Below are 25,736 nucleotides of genomic sequence, written 5' to 3'. Positions count from 1 at the left end.
TTTTCTATTTGTTGCCTTGGTTCTTCACCCCCCCACCGTTTTTGCTTTGTCTTCTACTCTTTTTCTGCCCTGTTTTAATTGAGCATTTATATAATTCCATTTTTTCTCCTTTTTTAACATGTCAATTATAGTTTGTGTTTTTCTGGTTTTAGTAGTTCTGAAGTTTGTAATATTTATATACAACAACATTAAGGCCACTTTCAACAACACTGTATCACTTCACAGGTGGTGCAAGTACCTTATCAATTCAATTCAGTTGCTCAGTCGTCTCCGACTCTTTGCAACCCTATGAACTGCAGCACACCAGGCTTCCCTGTCCATCACCTGAAGTGTACTTCAGAGAAGCTAACTCCTGAAGGTCACTCAAACTCTTGTCCATCGAGTCAGTGATACCATCCAACCATCTCATCCTCTGTCGTCCCCTTCTCCAGCCTTCAATCTTTCCCAGCATCAGGGTCTTTTCCAATGAGTCAGTTCTTCGAATCAGGTGGCCAAAGTATTGGAGTTTCAGCTTCAGCATCAATCCTTCCAATGAATATTCAGGACTGATTTCCTTTAGGATGGACTGGTTGGATCTCCTTGCCGTCCAAGGGACTCTCAAGAGTCTTCTCCAACACCACAGTTCAAAAGCATCAATTCTTTGGCACTCAGCTTTCTTTGTAGTCCAGTTCTCACATCCATACATGACTACTGGAAAAACCATAGCCTTGACTAGATGGACCTTTGTTGACAAAGTAATGTCTCTGCTTTTTAATATGCTGTCTAGGTTAGTCATAACTTTTCTTCCAAGGAGTAAGCGTCTTTAAATTTCATGGCTGCAGTCACCATCTGCAGTGATTTTGGAGCCCCCCAAAATAAAATCTGTTACTTTTTCCACTGTGTCTCCATCTATTTGCCATGAAGTGATGGGACCGGATGCCGTGATCTTTGTTTTCTGAATGTTGAGCTTTAAGCCAACTTTTTCACTCTCCTCTTTCACTTTCATCAAGAGTCTCTTTAGTTCTTTATGGCTTTCTGCCGTAAAGGTGGTGTCATCTGCGTATCTGAGGTTATTGATATTTCTCCTGGCAATCTTGATTCCAGCTTGTGCTTCATCCAGCCTGGCATTTTGCATGATGTATTCTGCACATAAGTTAAATAAGCAGAGTGACAATATACAGCCTTTCCCGATTTGGAACCAGTCTGTTGTTCCATTTGCAGTTCTAACTGTGGCTTCTTGACCTGCATACAGATTTCTCAGGTACCTTAAAACTGTTTATAATTCCTCCATCCTACCCCTTATAACACTTTTGTCATAGATTTCTTTTATCCATAAGCTATAATCATCTGATACACTGTTGGCATTATTATTTTGAACACCTCACATTTATTTGCTTATATATTCATACAAGCTGTATGAATATATAATGTAAGCACTACCACCAATGCAGGAATTGAGTCTGACCAGCCTAACATTGTAGACTTTGGGATTAAAACAGTACCTGGCACAGAGTGGTACTCAGTAAGTATTTGGTGAATGAGCCAGTGGAATCTTTCTTTCTACTTACTTGAGTAACTTGATCAAACATCCAAATAAAGGATGTAAAGTGAAGCCCTAGAGGTATGTACAAACTGGAATGCTCATTGGCCAATCCTTTGAGGGGGTAGAGCTTTCAATTAGAAAGGAAAGGGTTATAAACCCTCACTTAATCCCTCTGAAGCACCCCAGAGAGGAGAGCCAGGAAGAGGTAAGGTTAGTGGTGAAGTTCTTATCTGCTCTTTTTAGGTTTGGTTGGACAGTTTATTTTGTGATCAAAATTGTCACTTGTAGTCAGAAATTTTTTTAATTTTATGGTTAACTTAATGACTATTATCTCCTTTTATTTTGTTGAAGTAAAGAATAGTTGATTTAAAATGCTGTTCCATTCTCTGCTCTACAATAATGACTATTTCTCAACTTGCCTATATTAAACAAAAGGAATGAGTATTTTTTTCTGCGGAGTAGATACACAAATGAAAATGAAATAGCAAACGTATATCTAAACAAGGCCTTTGAAGACTATCATTTCGGTGTATGAACTGTGCATAATATCAGACATTCAAATGCCCTCAAAACTGTGTAACATATTAAGTGCAGTTTCAAAAATATGTATGTAAGAGTCAAGTGGTATTTCAGTTGATTGGTGGAGATAACGCCCTTGGTGGAACTTAAGCGTTTATTAATTTTTGAGCCATTACATTTTTCCTCCTTGGCCAAATTGCATCGTTTTGAACACAGCTGGAAAGAACACAGAAATCACCCGCTCTGTGCCGGGTGCCTAACAGGTAAACTCAACCTCCTGCATCCCTTGAATGCTTGGAAGATTCAGTTCAAATGATCTGACACTGGGGTCTTCCCCTGGTGTCTTGCCTCCCCAGGGGATGGCGCCAAGTTGAATACAGGAGTCTCTAAGTCAGACCCTGACACAGATTTTTCTAGAATTTGCCCCAGTTTTTAACAGCAGTGGGCCATGTTGTGGTTCACTCTGTTTAACCTCCAAGGAGCCTGGGATGAAAGTCTCCTCGCTCAGCTATACTTTTCATTTAAGTAAGTTTGTTAGACTTGTGGGGATAAGTCAACATGAATCAATCTGTTAGACTTTAATGCAAAGCAAATTTCATTTCTGTAACTGAAATAGAGAAGATGCTTAGCATGTGAACTTGGAACAAAATTACCTCCCTCATCATCCTATAAGTAATCCCCACTCCCGCCCCACCCAGGAATCAGTTCAGTTCAGTTCAGTTCAGTCGCTCAGTCGTGTCCGACTCTCCGCGACCCCATGAATCACAGCACGCCAGGCCTCCCTGTCCATCACCAACTCCCGGAGTACACTCAAACTCATGTCCACAGAGTCGGTGATGCCATCCAGCCATCTCATTCTCCGTCGTCCCCTTCTCCTCCCGCCCCCAACCTTTCCCAGCATCAGAGTCTTTTCCAGTGAGTCAGCTCGTCTCATGAGGTGGCCAAAGTATTGGAGTTTCAGCTTTAGCATCAGTCCCTCCAATGAACATCCAGGATTGATCTCCTTTAGAATGGACTGGTTGGATCTCCTTGCAGTATAAGGGACTCTCAAGAGTCTTCTCCAACACCACAGTTCAAAAGCATCGATTCTTCGGCGATCAGCTTTCTTCACAGTCCAACTCTCACATCCATACATGACCACGGGAAAAACCACTGCCTTGACTAGACGGACCTTGGTCGGCAAAGTAATGTCTCTGCTTTTTAATATACTATCAAGGTTGGTCATAACTTTCCTTCCAAGGAGTAAGCGTCTTTTAATTTCATGGCTGCAATCAGCATCCGCAGTGATTTTGGAGCCCAAAAAAATAAAGTCTGACACTGTTTCCACTGTTTTTCCATCTATTTCCCATGAAGTGATGGGACCAGATGCCATGATCTTTGTTTTCTGAGTGTTGAGCTTCAAGCCAACCTTTTCACTCTCCTCTTTCACTTTCATCAAGAGGCTTTTGAGTTCCTCTTCACTTTCTGCCATAAGGGTAGTGTCATCTGCATATCTGAGATTATTGATATTTCTCCCAGCAATCTTGATTCCAGCTTGTACTTCTTCCAGCCCAGCGTTCCTCATGATGTACTCTGCATAGAAGTTAAATAAGCAAGGGTTCAGCTATTTGTGTCTTTAAAATGTCATGTAAACACTAGCACAGCTCTTTTAGTGAGGGTGGGGCGGGGGTGGGGGCTCCATGTAGGACACTTTCCCTCTGATAGCAAGTCAAATCCAAGTAATTACGGTGTCAGATCCAGGGACTTCCCTGGGGGTAGAGTGTTTAAGACTCTGTGCTCCCAGTACAGGGGGCACAGGTTCGATCCCTGGCTGGGAAACTAAGATCCCATGCGCTGCCCTGTTTGTCATGAAGGTAGACGGTTCTGATCCACTGGAGAAGCAGAATAAATGTCAAGGATATTTCTGGTGATAACAGATTTAAAATTCACCTCTTATATTCTGGCCCAAAACATTTGCTAAAATTGGCAGCTTCTTTAGTTAATCTCTCAAAACTTTCATTATCTTGAAAATTCAATAAAAGCCTGCTTTTTGCCTAACTGAAATCAAGGAAAATGTGCATTGATATGCCTAAATTATCCAGAACAACTGTTAACATTGTCAGCAGAATTTCATGCCCACTGCCTCCAAAAGACTGGCTGATTTCCCAACATGTATGTTCAGCAGATAGAAGCACAGGGCGAATGAATACAGGGGAAAGAAGTAAGATCAGAAAGACAGGTAAAGCTGAGAAATGGAAGATGATTGAACTTTGAACCAACTCCTCATTTTACAGCTGAGGAAACTGACATCTGTTTTTCCAGATCTGCCCAAGGCTTGAATCCACACACCTGGTACTTGGATAATCTTGGAGATTGGAGGAGGCCTTGCATCCTCGGAATTCCTCTATTTAAGGGGGGGTCAGTGTAAATGATTCAACACGGGAAATGGACTTAGTATTCTGCCTGATTCCCTCTCCCCTTCCCTTTCTCTGTTCTGGCCCCACACCCTCCTGCACATCACCGTTTGCTCAGCCTGCTTTTTAAACATCAGATCCTGCATTTCGTGCCTGTTCAGCAAACCCTGGGAGAATCTGGGGCCACGCCCTGAGCCCCAGGTGTAGTTTAGTTGGGCTTTCACTCTAGATCTGGCTTCTCAAGCTTAATTTTAGTACAGGTACATCTCGTTTTATTGTGTTCTGCAGATATTGTACTGTTTCTTTGTTGTTGTTTTTTTTCCCACAAATAGTAGTTTTGTGACAACCCTGCTTCAAGCAAGTTTGTCAGCATCGTTTTTCCAATTAACATTTGTTCACTTTGTGTCTGTGTCACATTTTGGTAAATATCGTGATGTTTCAAATTTTTTCATTATTATTAACTTGTTATGGTGACAAGTGATCTTTGATGTTACTATTGCAAGAAGATTATGACTTGCTGAAAGTTCAGGTGATGGCAAGCATTTTTTAGCAATATTTTCTAATTAAGCTATGTACATTTTTTAGACATAATGGTATAGTACAGTTAAAAATACAGTATAGTATGAGCATAACTTTTATATGCACTAGGAAACCAAAAAAAAAGTGTGACTCACTTTATTCCAATATTCACTTTATTACCGTGATCTGGGACCAAATCCGCAATTTCTCCGGGGTCTGCCTGTGTACAAATGAATCCCCTGAGGGGGGGGGTCTTGTGAAAAATGCAGCCTCTGATTCAGTAGATCCAGCCCAGGAACTGAGATTCTGCATTTCTAACAAGTTGCTAGACAAAGCTGATGCTGCTGGTCCAAAATCACACTTCTAGGAACTTCCCTGGTGGTCCAGTGTTTAGGGCTCTGTGCTTCCACAGCAGGGGGCATGGTTCAGTCCCTAGTCAGGGAACTAAGATCCCACATGCCACACAGGCAAAGAAACAAAGCAGAAAACAACAACAAATACACTTCTAAAGAATGCTTTCCACTTCCATTGATTTTTCTTTTTCTCACATGTGACTGTTGCTACAATCTGGAGATATAAATGTGTGTGCATGTGTGTGTGTGTGTGTGTGTGTGTGTGTATGGTGCGGGCGCACGTGCCATTTTTTGAGCCCTTACTATGTTCGGCAGTTTGTACACTATCACATTTCTACCAGTAACCAAATAATTTAGGGACTACAAGGAAACTGTAGCTGAGAGAGGTTTAAAAAACTTACTCAAGTGAGAAGAGGAGCTGAAATCTAGACATAAAGTGATAGTGAAGTCGCTCAGTCGTGTCCGACCCTTAGCGACCCCACAAACTGCAGCCTACCAGGTTCCTCCATCCATGGGATTTTCCAGGCAAGAGTACTAGAGTGGGGTTTTCCTGGTATCCAGGGCCTGACTCATACATGTTCTTCTACATTTTCTAAAAATTTTTTATTTTAATTTAGTTTTATCTGCTCAAATTTTTGCCCACTGGGTTTTGTTTTTTGTTTTGTCCACTGGTTTTAAGTGTTGGTTTTTGTTTTTATTATTGAAGTATAAGTGTTCTTTATATATTCTGGATGAGTTCCTTAATCAGGAATGCTTTGTGAATAATTTCTCCCAATATTTGATTTGCCTTTTCTTTTTGTTAAAAAATGCCTTTTGAAAAGCGAAGTTTTAAATACTGGTCAGTGCAATTTTTAAAAATTTGTGGTTTATACTCTCTGTTTTTTATTACATAAGTCATTGCTTAATTTACTGTCATAAAAAAAAGAAAAAGAAATTTAGGGCATGCTTGTTACTGAAAGACCACACACGGAATATCCAAAGGCTGTCATACCATCATGGCTGCTTTCTGCCCACGTTGCCTTGGGCACCTGGGGCTTTGAGTGGGATGTACATAACCCTGCTCACCTCAGGTAAAGCCGCACACAGGAGAAGTTCAACACCCCTGAGAGATGAGTCTCAACTCCCAATGTCAAAAGAGTCATGTGGGGAGGGCTTCCCTGGTGGCTCAGCAGTAAAGAATCCGCCTGCCAATGCAGGAGACATGGATTTGATCCCTGATCCAGGAAGATCCCACATGCTGCGGAGCAACTAAGCCCTCCACAGAGCAACTAAGCCCCTGTCCCACAACTACTGAGTCTATATGCTGCAACTACTGAAGCCCACGTGCCCTAGAGTCTCTGCTCCTCAACAAGGGACGCCACCACAATGAGAAACCTTCACGCCACAACTCACGCCCACTCCCTGCAGCTAGAGAAAAGCCCACTTAGCAACAAAGACTCAGCACAACCAAAGTAAATAAATAAAATCACTTTTGTAAAAGGAGTCACGTAAGGAGTCTATTTGGGGAACAAGGTGTACTTAATTCAGAACACACCTGTCGGTCAAGGTCAACATAAAAAACAGACTTGAAGAGATGGCAGTGAATTTATACTCAGCGTGACCCCTCAGGTTCTTGTTCTTCCAGCAGGCTGTGTTCTCAGAGCTGTTTGCCTTTGGGATGAAATACAGAAAGAATTCCTTTGTTCTTGGCTTTGTTTCCCACAAGCAGGATGAATATTTCCATCACACCTGTTCTTTCAAGCTTTGACAATGTACTTTTTTTTAAACAATGAGAATTGGGTTTACTTTTTGAAGCATAAACTTGGGCCTCTGTGTTACCAAGTTGTGGTTTGAAATTAATCTTCGTTGAAATTCATTAGAGGTCAAGGATAAAGGACTAAAGGAGTTGGTTTAGGCCATTAATCTATAATACCTTGGGGGTAGGGAGGGGTGGGCTCAAGGAAACAAACATATTTATATATACCTAATCTATAAAGCTCTGTCCCTGTAATACTATATTATGCTTTTCTTAAACACTTATTCTGACTTACCTCTTCATGGTCTGGATATTTCCATCACTAGATACAAGGTTTTCAACGGCAGAAACCGCATTGTATTTATCTTTGTATGACTGGAGTGTGCAACCTAGGACTATAGCCATAGAAGGAGATCCATAAACATTTAATGTTGAAAGAATGAAAGATCAAACACAGAAATCTTAACAAATGAAAAAACTGGTCTCTGTATGTGGCTCATTGAGGTAACAGCTGCCATGTGTCTAGGATAATGTCGGGTTGGTTCTGTAGGAGATGAAAGAACTATGCCACGACTCCTGCCTGCTGCTGCTGCTGCTGCTAAGTCACTTCAGTCGTGTCCGACTCTGTGTGACCCCATAGACGAAAGCCCACCAGGCTCCCCCGTCCCTGGGATTCTCCAGGCAAGAACACACGACTCCTGCCTACCAGGAACTTAATATATTGTGGTGTTGAATCCAGGGGAGCAGTTCATCCTGGGCTGTGGTGTGAGACTGTAAGATGTGCTGGGCCCCATGTCTGTCTCTGCTATTCTAGAAGGAACAGCTCCTCCTGGGAGGGTTTGGGTAGGGACCAGAGTCCTGTTGAGATGCCATCATTCACCTGAGAGCCCAATTCGAAACGTTGTGGAGCGCGGGCTGAGAGGTGAGGGAGAGCGGCTGGTTGGCTAGAGGCAGCCATCAATGGGGCACATGAACACTTGCTGGGATTTTTACAAGAAGTGGTGGCTGGTTACTAACAACTAGAAAAAAAGTTTCCTTCTTTTGGACTGGAAGGTAAGATTGCAGGCTACGTTCCTGTTTATCTGAAGCGAGTTCTCCTTCATTGTAACCCTGGGCTTTGGGGGCTCCCTTGGGCACCAGGGAAGACTTGGAGGTAGTAGGGGGGAGGGGAGTGATTCATCCTTTAACCTCCTACACACCTTGAGAATGTTTGTGGGTCAGGCAGAAGTAAGTGGGCGGGGGAGGGAAATTGTGAACACAAAGAGTCATGGAAAATTCCCAAATACACTTCCTTATAGCAGCAAACCATGCATGTGCTCCAATTACCCTCATAATCACAAACGAAGGCAAAAACTACACCAGTTTTTACATTTTAAATATCTTCTATTGCAATATCTCGTCAAATTTCCAAAAGTTTGAGCTCTCTTTTACAAGTATCAGTTGCATTTGTGACAAACATAAATCATGCATAAAACAAGCCAATCTTAGCATAAAAATTTCTAAGAAAATACCACTTCCACCTGTAATTTGATTAAAGAAGCATGGAAGACTCTAGTTGATATGGGTGAGACATAATGGTATGTATTTTATCTATTAATATCTTTCAATCCTTGGTCTTCACAACAACTCTCAGAGGCAGGGAGTACAACCACTACCCTCATCTTAAGGATTAGGAGGCAGAGGCCTAGAGAGATGGAATAAGGTTATACAATATTGAGGACTCATGACTCTAAAGCACAGAGCCCCAGCCTTTGAAAGATGGGAGTAGTCACACTCACTTATCACTTCTGTTTGAGCATCCGACCCCATGTCTAACACAGATCAGGCTGTACATGAACAGAATCAGATCCGAACTTGGGTCCACCTGCCTATGTTCAGTAAAGGCAATCTACTGACATCGGGTTGTGGTGATGGAAAGAGTAGCACTTATTGCAGGGTACCAAGCGAGGCATCCGGGACAGCTAGTGTGCAAAAAGCACAAACTCTCCAATGGATTTCAGCAAAGCATTTTTAAAGGCCAGGTGAGGGCGGGGGCTGGTATCACATTATCAGTCCTTAGGCTCTGGTAGGTCTGGAGCCTGTGTGCTCATGATCATCAAGTAGTTAGTTGCTTTAGCACCTGTAAAACAACTCGGGAATGTCCATCAGATGCTATTAGCTAGGTACTTCAGAAAGGAGTGACAGCAGAGGACAGGAGCAAAGGGGTCTGTTCCCAGAAGCCCCCACAAAGTCCTACGGTGAGTCACACTTTCTCACTGTTCGTCCTCTTGGACAGGCCCGAGAGGTTGTTACCCACATGCAGGAGGTTGTACTCAACGGAGCCCAGGCCTCCTGCTCACTGAGTGACCCTCCCCTCACTCCATTCCTGACGCCAGACTGCTCTCCTATTGTCCGATGTTTGCAGCTTCTCCCTGACTCCACCTCGAAAGCACATATCTCTACATCCCTTCGAATGTCAACTGCCATGCCAACAAGAAGCTTGTCCCATTCTTAATACGTTTAGAATGGCGTTTTGCTTACAGTCCTTTTGTCTGAGAGAGTTCTAGATCATTGGCACTACTGGTAGCTCACTCTTGACAAGAACTAATACATAATCTGGAGCCTCCAAGTCATGACACTCAGTGGCCACATGAGGTGCCCATCTCCTATGAGCAGTCCAGGGCTGTGAGTTTTCATCTCACTAAGAGAATACCCAGACAGAAGAAAGACTATTCAGCCTACAGTTTAGCACCCACTGCTCAGAAACAGCTTTCTGGAAGCTACCAGAGATGACTGTATTTAGATCCACGGTTTCTAAACCAAAGGGTAACTTTCTACTTTGGCTAACTAGGGGAGCAGAATAGAATCACTATAAAAAGAGGTTTACTAGGATTTCCTTTGTCCCATTGGGTTTATTTCAAACAGAATTTGGACGAAACATTTTAGGAAGACAGAATGACAGGAAGCAACCTCAGAGCAGCCCCAGTTTGATTTACATCCTCATCCCAGTTTCTCAGGGCAGATGCAGAGGGGTCAAATGGTGGGAGCGCTGTGCACCCAAGAGAGAGAGAAGAGACGGAGCTTCCCAAGTGAGATATCGGCATTTGACTTCACCAGTATTGCTTGATTTTTATCTGAAAGCTGCAGAATGCCTGCAGACCTGGAGGGGTTCCTCTGAGCCAGGAACCATTTGTCAGTTGCCTGTTTCATTTGCCTCCTGACACGATCAGGACCTGGAAGCTGGCCATCTGGATGTGAATGTCCAGGGCACAGGAACCAACTTTGGGTATTTGGCTGCACCTTCCTCCTTTTGATTTCTAAGAGTGTGAGGGGCTGTGTCTGTCTGGTCCTTAATCATCCTACAAGCGATGCTCCAGATCAGAGGATTCAGGAGTTCTCTTGTTGGAGAGAGGTTAAGAAGAAGACATAGAACTGTCTCCTCTTCTCATAATTTCTCCACATCAGCTTATTGTACAATTCGTTTCAAGGTTTGTTAGTAGTGAGTTGCTGGACCTAAGCATAGCTTCTCTAATCAGAGAATTGTGGTACCTTTTTAATCATTGTGTCTCCCAGGACAATACAGTGATGGGATTTCAAGAAGCTCTTGAAATTGTCATGCAGGAGCTAACCTAAGGCAGTTTAAAAAGAATGAATCTTGACAACCAAACATAGGCAGTGCCCAGGAAGTGGCAAGATAGCAGGAAAGGAATCAAACTTCTCCAAGAGTTAAACTGTAAATCCAGCGCAGAGAAGTGGCTGGTTGTGGGGGAAATGGCTTCAAAAACCTGCAAGACTTTGAGAACCCAAGTGACTCTGTTCTCATATGATTGTGGGTATTAACAGTATCGTTTCTCATCATAAACTGACTACTGTTATTCTGATCTTTTATTTCCTTGTGAGTTTTGTTGGCATAAGCAGCCACTTTAATTGGGATCCTGGCTAGCACATAATGCGGGGCAGTTTGGGGCTTAACTGGTTTGTTTGTTCTTTTCCTATTTCTTAAATTGTGAGATACAGCATACACACAGGAAAGTGCAAAAGTATTTCTATACAGTTTAAAGATTAATTATAAAGGCTAATTACTAATTCTGCTTCAGAAACAGAAGGTTATTAGCATCCCAGAACCCCCATACCCCAACTCCTATCACAGCCCCCATTTCTCCTCACTAGAGGTAACTGCCATCTTGTTCTGTCATAATTATTTCCTTGCTTCTCTTCATACTTTTGCCTCCTATATATGCATCCCTAAATAATAGTTTTGTTTCACCAATTTTGGAATTAAGGGGAGATACACCATATAGTCTGTGCTAGTTTGTTCTTTAAACATATTTTCTTATTTTGCCCTTCAGAAAACCCAAGCCAGCAGTCATGGCGGCCAAACCCAAGCTCTGGTACTTCCATGGCCGAGGGAGGATGGAGTCTATCCGCTGGTTGCTGGCTGCAGCTGGTGTGGAGGTTGGTTCCTGACTGGGAAATGGAAGGAGGGGTAATCTGGGTGAGACGGAAGTGGTCCGCTTCACCTTTCAAAAGTCAGGATGGTGCCTTTCAATCTATATCCACTCTTTCCCTTTCCAACTGCCTTCACCTTGAGGTGAAGGTGGGATCATAGACCTCTGCTTAAACAGGGGTAGGAAGGGAGAAGCCTAGGGAGGTGTTCTGGAAGCTTCCTGAGCCTGGAAAGATCTTGGTGGATCACAAATCGAGGAGAGAGAGGAGACTCACATTTGAATCATTCTCTCAGCTCATTTCCCAGGGTCTTTCCAACTCTGGTCAGCACTTCAGTCCTGTTCTACTCATGGCTGTCCACTGGAACCTTGGGCCCAGCTGCGGCTTGCCCACCACCCTTGACCCTTCTCCTAAAAGCCTACCCCACAGCGATCTTTCCCTAACTCCAGTATTTTTTCTTAACCCTCTCTCTGATGTTTTCATAGATTTTTTACAAGTGCTTTGGAATTGTTCTGTTTCATGCAGGTGTAGACGCCCTTGTCCCTATTTGAATGCCATCTCCTCTAGAACACGGACTTAGGATCTTCTTTATTTTGCTTTATTTTACTCCCCTTATCTTACCCCCTCTATCTCAAGGTTTGGTTTACAAAAAGTCACTCTGTCCTAGAAAAGCTCTGGAAACTCCTTCAGTAAATGTTGATACTCCCACCTGAGTAATGATCTCTGGGTCCCTTTCACTGAGTATGTGAGCAAAAAGAAATGCCTAACTTGACCTGATATGGAGGGAGGAGGATGCAGAAAAGAGAGAAGAAAAAAAGAAAAGAAAGGGAAGAGGAGAAATCAGGGGGCAGTTGGAGGAGAGGGCAAGAGTTTGGAGAGAAGGCAGAGCTAAGATGAAGACAAGGAAAAATATGAATGGGGGTTTGGGGATATCCTTTAATCAGGAAACACCCAAGAAGGGCTGCTAGTCCCATGTGAGCCTAAGCTATTCTTACTTTCATGGTCTGTCAGAATTTTCAGCTACATGGTAGTTGATAACTTTGTGGTCTTTTCTTTCTTTTTTTGGTTCAAGGTGATTTTTTTATTTGAAAACGAATCTGTATGTTTATGCAGGAGATGAAAACACACTTATCCACTTAAAGGAGGGTATCCTCTCAGTAACAAATTCTTGAACAGGTGCTAATTTTTAAAACTATTTTTTATAAAATTTTCATTCTGGAAGCTGTTGGGAATTTTATACTGTAAACATTTCTTTTCTTTCTTTCTCTCACCTTAGGTTTATAACAATGTATCTTTTTTTTTTAGTTTGAAGAAGAATTTCTTGAAACAAGAGAACAATACGAGAAGTTGCAGAAGGGTGAGCCTAGGTTTATTCAATGTTATCTTATGGGAAAAATAAAATATGTTCCCAGAAATATTGGTTTCAGCACAGAACTCTAGAATGACACCCATTAGAAAAGGCACACAACCTGATCGCTAACATTGACTGTTCACTGTGCCCCCAGCATAGAGCTAAATGTGTCATCGGCTCTGCCTCCTTAGCCTCATAAAAATGTATCAAGTAGGTTATGACTCTGGCGTCGACTTAGGGATAGCCTGGGTTGATCCAGTGCCAGCTGGTTCAATAAATCCCCATCCCACCAGAGAAGCCTTCAAGGATTCTTCACAATGATCCAGTGGAGATCAACGGGCCAGAGGAGAGGGAACAGAAGGGCGAGTGAATTAGATCTAATATATTCCCTGGTTCTCATGGTCCATATTCACTTTTTCTTAGTGGATTTAGCAGATTAACAGAAATGATTTTACCAGCTCACAACTGTAGAATCAAAACTATAGAAAAGATACAAATTTGATTACATTTGGAAGAAGTTCTTAATCCCTACAATTCCCCGATTTTCTCCTACTAAGGGAGAAGACTGATACTTCCCCAGTCCTACTTCTCACAGCCATAATGTTATTTTCTTTATCTAAGGAAACCCAGGGTTCCTATTATTGCTGATAAGCAGTCATGAAATTACCACAAATTATTTTTTAAGAAAGACTTACAGTGAGTCATCAGCAGACCTGCCATTTAGAAACGACATGGCTTTGGGCAAGACTTTTAATTTCTCTTCATCCTGTCTCCTTGCCATACAATAAGAGAATCCTTCTTGTCTTGACTGCAGAGTACCAGGTAATCTCATGGAGAGGGAAGACCTGCTTAGCCCTTCCCCAGTTTTCATCCAGGACCTTTATTATCTAGAATCCCTCTGAAGAGCCTCTTCCCCTCTTCCTCTTCATTTCGGCCCCATTTTACTCTACATAAGGATGGTCACATAATAGTGGTTAAATACCTATGCTCTGAATAAATAAATGGATGTTGTTGTATAAACTCTTTCATGATCAATCTGGCAGGAAATGCTAGGGATTTCCCTAGCATTCCTAGCATTTCCTAGAAATGCAGGAAATCCTCCGGAACCCTCCATCCCTCCCTGAGTCTGTGAGGCTGTTGAGGACAGCCTCCTGGGCATTGCTGCCATCTGTGAGCAGGAGCAGCCTGAGAGAGCACTGGACTGGGAGTCAGGAGGTCGCCTTCTGCCGGCTTAGCTGTCCCCTCTGGGTCCGAGCAAGTCACTTTGCCCCACTGGCCTCCACAGTGCATTGTCTGTAATATGAACAAACTGAACTAAATGATCTCAAAGGCCCTCTCCTGTGTTCTTGATCTGAGATTTTCTTGAATTCTTCCGAAGAGGATCATAAGCTCCTAGAAGCAGGGATCATTTCTAATAGCTGTTTGCATCATTCATAAACAGCAACATAGAGCTCAGCTTTAGATGTTTATTCAGTTTTCTTCAAATGTAGACCTGTCTCAGGAAATGGAGGTTTCATAGTCTCTCCACTAAAAATAGTATTGATATTTCTGAAGTATGATCTTGCCCAAAGAAACTCAGTAAAATGGGCAGGACAGATACTGTTACAGATCAGAAAACAGGCTCAGAGAAGTTAAAGACGTGTCTAAAGTCCTCCGTCACCCCCACAGGACAGGGACACTGGCTCCCTGGAAAGCTGTCACTGGTGCCCATGCTAGTTCTCTGCCACATGTTCTCACGTCTCATTAGGTCAGTTATTGGAAGCTGGGGAAATTAACTGTGGCCTTTGCCAGTGCACTAGTGAAATCTGACTCCTATTCTGGGTAAAATTCCTTATTCTCATTAATGTACAGGTGTTAATGAAAATTTAAAGGCTATTCATTCCTTCAAGACCCCATGAAAAAGTACATCTTTAAATGCATTATTTATACAGGCAGTTCACTCAGAAAGAAGAAAAACTTGATTTTACTGAACCTTGACTGTTGACAGTATTCAGTGTTTTACTTATGTTATGATGTTTCATCTTTTCAAAATCCTGCTCGATGGATATTACAGCTATTTTAGAGAAAAGGAAACTGGAGCTCAGATAAATCATCTGCTTAAAGTCACAGGGCTTGAAGGGCCAAAGCTGACATTTGGGCCCAGGACCTGGGTTCTTGCTGTCACATCCATCCCGTTGCCGTGCAGACCTGGAGTGATACCTGTTGTACTTTTTAAAGAATTCAGACTCCATCCCTGAATCAGAGTATCTGAAGGGTGGGATGAGTAATTTTAACAACCACCTCTTCCAAGTGATTCTTATACACCTGAAACTTTGAAAACCAAAAACACTGATACTATAATACAGTCAGAAAAAATGTAGAAAGCCTTAAATAACCATGATTAACCAACATGCAAAAACCCATGAACCTATCAAGCAAATCTCACATTTTCCATGGAACAAATGGTAGGCATTTCCTTAACAACTGGGGTCTTAAACTCACCCCTTTGGATGAAAACTAAGAATCACTCAACAAAATTAGAAGTGGACCCTCCTGCAGGCTGACCACAACTGTGGAGGGAGAGTCTCTTAACCTAATCTCTTTGCTCAAACCACAGATGGACGCTTGCTTTTTGGCCAGGTGCCTCTGGTTGAAATTGATGGAATGGAGCTGACACAGACAAGAGCCATCCTCAGCTACCTTGCTGCCAAGTACAACTTGCATGGGAAGGACCTGAAGGAGACAGTCAGGTACCAGAGTCTCCAAGCCAATACTTGGTTATTCTCCAAGCTCTGCTTTCCTACACCGAGACCCAGATCAGATGCAGCCTTTCAGCCTGGAGGGAGGGGAGGAGACAAGGGGACAAGGGGAGATGCTTGTGCTACCCCGGTATGTCTTGTGCGTGCCCGGACGCCACTTCTACTCTTCACAGCAGTCTGCATTCGACATTCTCATATTCTCTCCCCATTCCTAACAAAGTGTGTTCTCATAAAATGATCTCATAAACTACTCTGCACAAAGGTAGCAATGACTGACTCAGCAAACAAACATTGAGCATAGCATCAATGACCTATTACTGCAAATAATGCTGTACAACATGTCACCCTGAAGCCCAGGGACTTAAGTCACCGGTCTATGGGGGAAGCCTTGGTGGCTCAGTGGTAAAGAATCTGCTTGCCAATGCAGGAGACTTGGGTTTGATCCTTGGGCCGGGAAGATCACCTGGAGAAGGAGATGGCAACCCACTCCAGAATTCTTGCCTAGGAAATCGCATGGACAGAGAAGCATGGCAGGCTACAGTCAATGGGGTCGCAAAAGAGTTGGATATGACAGAGTGACTAAACAATGGCACCAGTCAATGGGTCATCTAGGTGTGAGCATTTTCAGGCCAGGCTTGATGTATCTTGGCTGGACTCACTCCTAGGTCTGTGGTCAACTGGTAGTCAGCAAGGAGAATCTGGTTGGGGTGCTGACTGATCATCAGTTGGGAAGCAAGTGGCCACCTGTCTCTTGTCCTCTCTTCCCAAGCTTGTTCTGATGGCAGCTAGGTAGGGTTCTCAGAGAGAGTGAAAGCACACAGGCTGTTAGCTTCTAGGCTCAGAACTGGGACCTCATTCTAGTGGTCAAATCAAGTGGCAGACCCCATCTACTGATGGGAGAGCTGCCAAGCTTTACCACAAATACTCAAGTGTGAAGATCTGTGGCCTTTCTTTTCTTTTTTTTTTTGCATTTCTACACCACAGGAATCCACTCTGTGCTATGCACTGTGCTAGGCCTGGCTGATCATGGCTGGGTTCTTCCTCCCAGGAATAGTGCAGTTTTACAGGAAATGAGTAACCTTAAAAGGAAGACTTGCAACAGAAAAAATTTCCCTGGATTTGTGGTTGGGGACCCGTTCAGGGGACCTATCACAAACTATACTCAATATTTTGCAATAACCTATAAGGAAAAAATAAATATATCTTATGTACTTATAACTGAAGCACTTTTCTGTACACTTTTCTGAAACTAACACAACACTGTAAATCAATTATACTTTAATAATTAAAAAATAAAAAGTCACCTGTCCCAACATCTAGTCACACCAAAAAAAAGTAGTGGATCAGGAAACCCCTCACACAAAGGTTTCTCTTGGATTGAGAGTTCCCGCTGTTTTGTCAGGATCGACATGTACGCCGACGGCACCCTGGAACTCATGCTGATGGTGGCACTGGCTGCGTTCAAACCCCCGGAGGAAAAAGAGGAGAGCCTGGCTTTAGTCTTGAAGAAAGCTAAAACCCGGTACTTCCCCGTCTTTGAAAAGGTAGGCGGCAGGGACCCAGTGTGGCAGAAGCAGTGAGGCCCAGCGTGCGGGTCTGCAAGACAGCTGGGAGCTCAGATCCCCTGGAGCAGGGCGGGGCTGACATCTAGGAGGGTGACCCTCCCAAGTCCCCGCCCCCGGGTCCTCCCCCTGAGCCCAGGCGGCAGTGAGGGTGGGAGGCGGCCGAGAACTGGGGGAAGGGCGTACACAGCGCAGCAAGTCCCCTGGTCTACCTCCCAGGCTGCAGGGATCGGGTCAGTGACTGACATTCCCTATTGCTGATAAGAGTAAAGAGTGAAATCTTAAAAGGCAGAAGCTGTGTTAGTGCTGTACTGCATTTGGACCAAAGCTTTAATAAGGATTCCCAAATAAATGACATAAAATTATGGAACCTCTAACCTAAGAAAATTGGAGTAAACCAAGGGCAGTGAAGGACTGATGCTGAAGCTGAAACTTCAGTACTTTGGCCACCTGATGCAAAGAGCAGACTCATTGGAAAAGACCCTGATGCTGGGAAACATTGAGGGCAGGAGGAGAAGGGGATGACAGAGGATGGGGGTTGGATGGCATCATCGATTCAATGGATATGAGTTTGACCAAACTCCAGGAGGTGGTGAAGGACAGGGAAGCCTGGCATGCTGCAGTCCATGGGGTCACAAAGAGCTGGACATGACTGAGCGACCGAATAACAAATTTACCTTTGTTCCTTATTTATAGAATAAACTTGTATTTTTCACATCTGCTACTCAAAGCAGCACCTGAGGAATTTTTATATTCGTTTTTCACTGGATGGTGAAAAGGCTCACGTTTGAGTTTCTAGTATCCCACTGGTACCTTATCTGTGGTGTGGTAGCCAGATTCTAGTTAATTATGACCTTTATGTCTTCTATGCTGGTGGGTACAGTTTTACTTAACCAGCTCTAGGCTCATAACAGGAGTTCCACTCCAGCACTTCACCACCCAAATTGTCTTGATCATCACTGTCAAATTTCCAAGAAGACTGTGTGGATTACGGCAATGTATAAGGGTGTTAGTCGCTCAGTTGTGTGATCTCACAGATGTGGGTTTGATCCAGCAATCTTCCTGGGTCAGAAAGATTCCCTGGAGAGGGGAATGGCTACCCACTCCAGTATTCTTGCCTGGAGAATTCCATGGACAGAGGAGCCTGACAGGCTACAATCCACGAGGTCCAAAGAGTCAGACACGACTGAGTGACTAACACACACATAAAGGTGTTAGTTTCATTCTGTCCTTGCAAGCATTCTTGGAGATTATCAAGAAAAAGATTCTTCAGTAAATTTGATCTATACAAAAAAACCCATGCTTTTGTTAAGTGTTTAGCCAGGCAAAATAGTCTTTAGTTTTATTTGATATTCTTTATTTTTCTTTCTGCAGATTTTGAAAGACCATGGAGAGGATTTTCTCGTTGGCAACAAATTCAGCTGGGCAGACATACAGCTGCTGGAAGCTATTTTAACGGTGGAAGAACTTGATGCTTCTGTTCTTTCCGACTTCCCTCTGCTAAAGGTAGAGTTTTAGCATCCACCCAGAGTCCAGGGAAATATGAACAGACACAAAGACTGAAACAAAATATGCCCCCAGGCCAATCTCAAAAGAAAATTTAAAAGGCTGTTTTAAAAATCATTACTTTACTCATTTTGGTAATTGTCTCCTGCTCACAGAATAGGAAATAAAACTTTACGGAGGGAGAAAGAAGATTTTTATTTCTACCATGAACATTTAATGCTTTCCGTTTTTTGTGGTGCTTTGAGTGTTCTTCCTGGCTGATGGATCTGCTTGTGTTGTTTTCCTCCCCAGCTCCTACCAGACCACTTTGTCCCCTTTCCTCCCCCGATGCTATCTGTTCAGTCAGTTCAGTCGCTCAGACCCTGGCTGATGGGTCTGCTTGTGTTGTTTTCCTCCCCAGCTCCTACCAGACCACTTTGCCCCCTTTCCTCCCCCGATGCTATCTGTTCAGTCAGTTCAGTCATGTCCGACTCTCTGCGACCCCATGGACTGCAGCATGCCAGGCTTCCCTGTCCATCACCAACTCCCAGAGTTTACTCAAACTCATGTCCATTGAGTGATGCCATCCAACCATCTCATCCTCTGTCATCCCCTTCTCCTCCTGCCTTCAATCTTTCCCAGCATCAGGGTCTTCCAATGAGTCAGTTCTTCCCATCAGGTGGCCAAGGTATTGGAGTTTCAGCTCCAGCATCAGTCCTTCCAATGAACACCCAGGATTGATCTCCTTTAGAATGGACTGGTTGGATCTCCTTCCAGTCCAAGGGACTCTCAAGAGTCTTCTCCAACACCACAGTTCAAAAGCATCAATTCTTCGGCGCTCAGCTTTCTTTATAGTCCAATTCCCACATCCATACCTGACTACTGGAAAAACCATAGCTTTGACTAGATGGACCTTTGTTGACAAAGTATGTCTCTGCTTTTTAATATGCTGTCTAGGTTGATCATAACTTTTCTTTCAAGGAGCAAGCATCTTTTAATTTCATGGCTGCAGTCACCATCTGCAGTGATTTTGGAGCCCAAAAAAATAAAGTCTGTCACTGTTTCCATTGTTTCCCCATCTATTTGCCATGAAGCGATGAGACCAGATGCCATGATCTTCGTTTTCTGAATGTTGAGTTTTAAGCCAACTTTTTCACTTCCTTCACTTTCATCAAGAGGCTTTTTAGTTCTTTCTCCATTTCTGCCATAAGGGTGGTATCATCTGCATATCTGAGGTTATTGATATTTCTCCCGGCAGTCTTGATTCCAGCTTGTGCTTCATCCAGTCCAGCATTTCTCATGATGTACTCTGATTATAAGTTAAATAAACAGGGTGACAATATACAGTCTTGATGTGCTCCTTTCCTGATTTGGAACCAGTCTGTTGTTCCATGTCCAGTTCTAACTGTTTCTTCTTGACCTGCATACAGATTTCTCAGGAGGCAAGTCAGGAGGTCTGGTATTCCTATCTCTTGAAGAATTTTCACAGTTGTGATCCACACAGTCAAAGGCTTTGGCATAGTCAATGAAGCAGAAGTAGATGTTTTTCTGGAACTCTCTTGCTTTTTTGATGATCCAGCGGATGTTGGCAATTTGATCTCTGGTGCCTCTGCCTTTTCTAAATCCACCTTGAACACCTGATGCTATGAAAGCCCTCAGTTGTTCAGAGTCTCTGCTCAGAGGGTACCACCTCTGCTCAGTCAGGACGACCGAGCGACTAACACACACATAAGGGTGTGTGTGTGTGTGTCTGTATGTGTGTGTGTGTCTGTATGTGTGTGTGTGTCTGTATGTGTGTGTGTGTCTGTGCGTCTGCCTCTCTCCTGCTACACTGCCAGTCCTCAGACCTCTCTCTGAATCCTGACACTGCCAGACCTTACCTAGCTTCTGTTTCAGTTCCTTACAAGGATTTTCTCTAATAGGTGACCATAGGTTTTGTACTTCAAGAATAGCATTTTTTATTTTTTTTGGCTTTGCCACACAACATGTGGGATCTCAGTTCCCTGACCAGGGATCGAACTTGTGCCTTTGCAGTGCAAGTGCAAAGTCTTAACCACCGGACCACCAGGGAAGTTCCAGAGCAACATTTTTTAATAACAAAAAAAAAGTACATAAGACATTTGTATAAACCTCTCCCCCCCAAAAAAAGACCTATCATCCTACCAACCTAATGGTTCTGCATTAGACTTCCTGACCTCTTATTTTACATTTTCCCCCCAAATGGCATCACGCTAAATATTGTTCTGTGGCCTGCTTTTAACATTTTTTTCACTTATCATAAATATATTTACAGTCAATGCATATTCTTGTGCAATATAATTTTATTTTCTTTTATTAGGCAGTAGAGTCACATCTTTTTGAAAAATCAGAACTTATATAAAAAGGGCATAAACTGTGAAATTTCATTCTCAACACTGCCCTCCTACACTCTCACCTCTATAATCTCTTTCACTGGCTCCTGTGAGCCCGTCCAGTGTTTATGCAGATACAAGGAAATGTGAATTATATGTTTGTCTCCCCTCCTCCCACTTTCTCACACAAAATGGAACTGTGTATATTATATTCTGCCCTGGGCTATTTTTTTTTTTAACTAAACAATGCAATGCAGTACAATCCCTGTCAATACAGGGATCTTCCTCTTTTCTTTTATATATAAAATATCGTTTTAAATTACTGACCTATTTATTTTAGGGATATAACATAATTTATATACAGTTTTATTTTCCAAGAAATATAAATTATTTCCAGTTTTTCACTGTGGCAACATTCTTATAGTTATCTCACACTCTTACTTATTCTCTTATAATTAATTTCTAGTAAGGAATTGATACTTCAAAAAATATGAATTTCTAGAGTTATTGATATGCACTACCTAACGGTGTCAATGATTTTACACTAAGAAAATTTCACTTATGCCAAACAGGCCTGCAGTTGTATTACTTTCTCAGGAATACCCAGCAAACATGTTTCAAGGGATTGACTTGGATTCAACATTCTAGGCCTCACCAATTGAAGATCTAAGCTTTCCACCTCTTGTAACAGTTTTGGGCTCCCTTAAAGGTTGTGGGAGGGATTGGGGGCAGGAGGAGAAGGGGACGACAGAGGAAGAGATGGCTGGATGGCATCACCGACTCTATGGACGTGAGTTTGAGTGAACTCCGGGAGTTGGTGATGGACAGGGAGGCCTGGTGTGCTGTGATTCATGGGGTTGCAAAGAGTCGGACATGACTGAGCGACTGAACTGAACTGAACTGAACTGAAAGGTTGTGACTGCTCTTAAGACCTGATTTTACTATTTCTCATTTCAGGAATTTAAGACAAGAATCAGCAACATTCCTACCATTAAGAAGTTCCTGCAGCCTGGGAGTCAGAGGAAGCCGCCCCCAGATAGCCACTATGTTGAGGTTGTCAGGAATGTCTTGCAGTTCTAAAGGCAGCAGTCTTACAATGGCAGACTAATGAACCGATTGCAGCATTGGCTCCTGTCGCGAAGCAAAGCAAATGGTGTAGATTCTAGGAGTAATCTAAGTATAGATTCTAAGTAATCTAAGTGTAGATTCTAGGAGTAACGTGTCTGAAAAGAACAAAACCATATTGCCATCAGCAGCAAATGCCAACTAAATGCAATTAAAAAAACCATTCTGATGTGTGATAAATTTTTAAGCTTGTCAATTGTGGATGATGGTTACAACTTTTATGAAATTACTACTCTGAGTAAATAAAGAGGAGGTTGATACAAAAAAAAATCAAGAGCTTCTCTGATGGCTCAGATGGTTAACAATCTGCCTTCTCAGTCAGACACAACTGAGTGATTAATACGGTCAACACCCACTGATATAAAATTCTTCAGGCAGAGGCCTACAGAGGGCACTGTTCTTGCTCTCTGCATCTAAACCAAGACCATTAAGGGAAGTGAAAGTGAAAGTCACTCAGTCGTGTCCAACTGTTTGTGACTTCATGGATTATAAAGTCCATGGAATTCTCCAGGCCAGAATACTGAGTGGGTAGCCTTTCCCTTCTCCAGGGGATCTTCCCAACTCAGGAATCGAACCTAGGTCTCCCACATTGCAGGCAGATTCTTTACAAGTTGAACCACAAGGGAAGCCAGCGAGTGGTGATTTGAGAGGGCAGGATCTCTCCAACACCCACAATGATTCTGAGTATTGGGGACAGAAAAAAGTGGCAAATGACAAATGAGGAGTAAGATGATGGTGACACTAGTTAATCCTAAGGGGAAGCATGGGGGACAGAGAGTGTCCAGAAAACATTTTGTAGCCCTGGAAAAATCATGGACAATTAGACAAACTTATTCCACTTAACAGAGACACCTGAGGCTAGGTTTTGCCTTGGTTGAACAATTCCAACTACAGTGACACTGAGATTAAATGCAGCGTTAGTTCATCTAGTTGCTCAGTTGTGTCTGACTCTTTGTGACCCCATGGACTGTAGTCCACGAGGCATCTCTGTCCATGGATTCTCCAGGCAAGAATACTGGAGTGGGTTGCCATTCCCTTCTCCAGGGGGTCTTCCTGACCCAGGGATTGAACCTGGGTCTCCCTCTTGGCAAGCAGATTTTTTACCGTCTGAGCCACAAGGAAACATAACCAATGAATAATTATACAAATTGACCCAGAGTTTCCCTAGCCTTGATATACTTTCTTTAAAGGTGACTATGTAGCTCCCAAGTTGTGAAATCTAAAACTCAACCCCAGTCCAGGGCTCTGTTGGGGAAGGGATGAAGAACTATTTAGGGTGATGTTCCAAGCCTTCCCGGTGGGGGCTGGAGTCTCTGGTCTGGAGCTGGGCCCCTACCAATGACTTTGGGTACACCACTTTACTAGCCCTGAACTGCTACTGGGATGTCTGCCCAGGCTACACACTGGATCTGTTTCTGCGTGTACACATCGGTACATGACCTTACTTGTGAAATGACTTAACGACTCATTCAGACTTCCGCGGTTTCTTCAGGACCACCACAGGACACGACCATTCCCATGCTATACCCCATCCCATCCTTTTCTCCTTCCCATTCAGAGGACAGACTGCCATCAGTTATGACAACCCAGGCCAGTCAGCACCCCCGCCCAATCAGGGTGGAGCCTGAGACCCTTCTCCTGGCAGTCAGAGCTCAACCTAGGGATCACATTTAGCAAACGGCCCCCTCCTCATCCCCGACCTGGGCAGCCATGGCCAAAAGATGGTGAAGAAGAGAGTGAACGATAGGTACTCAGAAGAAGCCTGGCCCTGTCTGCGTGGGATGACATTTTCCTCTGACTTCCCTCAAAGCTAAAAGTCTGACCTGATAGAAATTAAAGAAAAAGAAATTATTTGGGGAATACTCAAAACTATAACCCAGTTTCTTTTAATGATCATTGCATGGTCTTGGTAAGCAATTCTATTTGGGAGGTTTTTACACTGAAAGATAAAATCCTTTCCTCATTAGATTATTTTTAAAAACAACCACATCCTGGGTCCTCACTCCTTGCCCTGGCACCTGCCTTGAGAAGCAGAGCATCGCGTGGTTGGGTTCCCATGACTCCAAGCTGGTTTTGCCTTGTTTTGCTTCATGGGTTTTGAACACAAGCCCTAGGCTTGAGCCTAACCTGGCATGTACCCCAAAGGTACTGACAAAAGCTCAGCCCAGATGCCAGAGCAATTTTCATTACCTGGTAATCCGATTAAGTGCAACTTCATGTCTTTGTTATAATTCCTTCCCTACAGGGATTTCTTTGGGCCCAGGGCCCACTACACAAGCTAGTTGGGTAATTCTGGGTGCCCAAGGAAGGGAGCCTCGGAGATCACAATGACCCCGCCAAGAAACATTCAAGATCCCACCTCTTCTGCCCGCATACCTGTGAGTCTTAGCTTTGGACAGAAAGAGAAGGGCAAGTGAAGGTCATGGACTCAGCCTGTTCCCAGAGACAGAGGGCTGGGCCTTGTGGGTCCCTGTCCTCTCCCTCAGGGGATGCTGGTTGGAGATCCTGGTACAAACCTCGCTCTCCCGTTTCAGGAGTTTAGAATTTTTTTTTTTTTTTTCAGAAAGGCCAATTACTTCTTTAATAGATCAGTTTTTTGACATAATAACACATCAATTTTAAATAGGAGTTTAGAATTTTGACAAATGAGAATGTCTCCTCTGCGTGGCTATGAATCTTTCCTATTGCAGTTAAAGCCTATTTTTGTTTATTTATTTGGGCCTCAGCATACAGAGAATCAGAACCATCACCATTATCCATTCCCAGAAAATTTTAATCATCCCAAACTGAAACTGTATACCCATTAATAACTCCCCATCTCCCTCGCCCCAGCCCTGGGGTATTATTAGAATTATTAATAGAAATTAATAGCATTATTAACAGAAAACACTATTACGTTTTCTGTCTCCATGAATTTTCCTATTCTAGGAACCTCACAGGAGTATGTAACAGAATAGGACCCTATAGGGACTTCCCTGGACAGACACCCCCTCCCCCAGGTTCTCTGCTTAATTCCTGTCTGAAGTACCTAACTAACAGTTTCTGATGCATTTTTTCCTGAGTTGTTTTACAGATGCTAAAACCTTCACCAAATGTAAGACATTAACTACTTATGACTATGAGTGCTTAATCCTAAGATTTACTGGAGGCTGAGGGTTGATAATGTTAATCCCTGTGACACAACCCTATATCTCACCATTAGTCAATCTGAAAATTGTGCGCGAGTTGATCACACACCTTGGGACTCCCCTTTCTCACCTGGCCTTTAAAAATGCCTCACTTTAGGATCTACTTCCCTGACCAGGAATCGAACCCTGGCTCCCTGCATTGGGAGCACAGAGTCTTAACCACTGAGAGGCAGTGTGCTGCATACAGCTAAGACCTAGCACAGCCAAATAAAGTTTTTTTAAAAAGCCTCCCTGAAACCCACTGGGGAGTTCAGGCCTTCAGAGCGTGAGTTATCCTAGACTTCTCCAGTGCCTTAAAATAAGCGCTGTACTTTTCTTACCCAGTGTCAGTAGATTGGCTTTACTGCTCAAAAGCAAGCAGATCGAAGTTTGGTTCACTAACAGCTGGAATCATATATTATTTGTCTTTTTGGGTCTCTTTCACTTTGCATAATATTCTCAAGGTTCATGCATGTTGCAACATGTGTCAG

General features: G+C 43.2%; 1 protein-coding gene and 1 non-coding gene across 4 annotated transcripts; one reads left to right on the top strand and one right to left on the bottom strand.

Annotated features, from left to right (window-relative positions):
• Positions 1–1,681: 1,681 nt before the first annotated feature.
• On the top strand, positions 1,682–22,346 carry LOC129543258 (glutathione S-transferase A4). Of its 3 annotated transcripts, none has more exons than XM_055406321.2 (7): positions 1,682–1,727; positions 11,370–11,475; positions 12,772–12,823; positions 15,414–15,546; positions 16,958–17,099; positions 18,492–18,623; positions 21,911–22,346. In XM_055406321.2, exons 2-7 carry the CDS (start codon positions 11,389–11,391, stop codon positions 22,031–22,033), a joined length of 669 nt encoding a protein of 222 aa, XP_055262296.2. In that variant the 5' UTR covers positions 1,682–1,727; positions 11,370–11,388; the 3' UTR covers positions 22,034–22,346. The 3 variants fall into 3 exon arrangements, with proteins under 3 accessions (XP_055262296.2, XP_055262297.2, XP_055262298.2); XM_055406322.2 differs by having other exon boundaries at positions 1,711–1,732; XM_055406323.2 differs by lacking the exon at positions 1,682–1,727 and adding an exon at positions 2,255–2,304.
• TRNAA-UGC (transfer RNA alanine (anticodon UGC)) lies at positions 20,602–20,673 on the bottom strand. Its single transcript has one exon. It is a non-coding gene; the product is annotated as a tRNA-Ala (tRNA).
• Positions 22,347–25,736: the final 3,390 nt, after the last annotated feature.

The sequence above is a fragment of the Moschus berezovskii genome, chromosome 23, assembly GCF_049115385.1.
Source record: "Moschus berezovskii isolate FMDL1 chromosome 23, NW_MosBer_1.0, whole genome shotgun sequence".
NCBI lineage: Eukaryota > Metazoa > Chordata > Mammalia > Artiodactyla > Moschidae > Moschus > Moschus berezovskii.
This window is presented reverse-complemented; position numbering and strand designations above follow the sequence as displayed.

Bases quoted from the DNA above. Each gene is read 5' to 3' on its own strand.
- LOC129543258 (XM_055406321.2), top strand. From the start codon at position 11,389: ATGGCGGCCAAACCCAAGCTCTGGTACTTCCATGGCCGAGGGAGGATG. The intron at 15,547-16,957 runs GTACCAGAGTCT...CTGTTTTGTCAG, and splicing joins GACCTGAAGGAGACAGTCAG to GATCGACATGTACGCCGACG. The intron at 18,624-21,910 runs GTAGAGTTTTAG...TTCTCATTTCAG, and splicing joins CCGACTTCCCTCTGCTAAAG to GAATTTAAGACAAGAATCAG.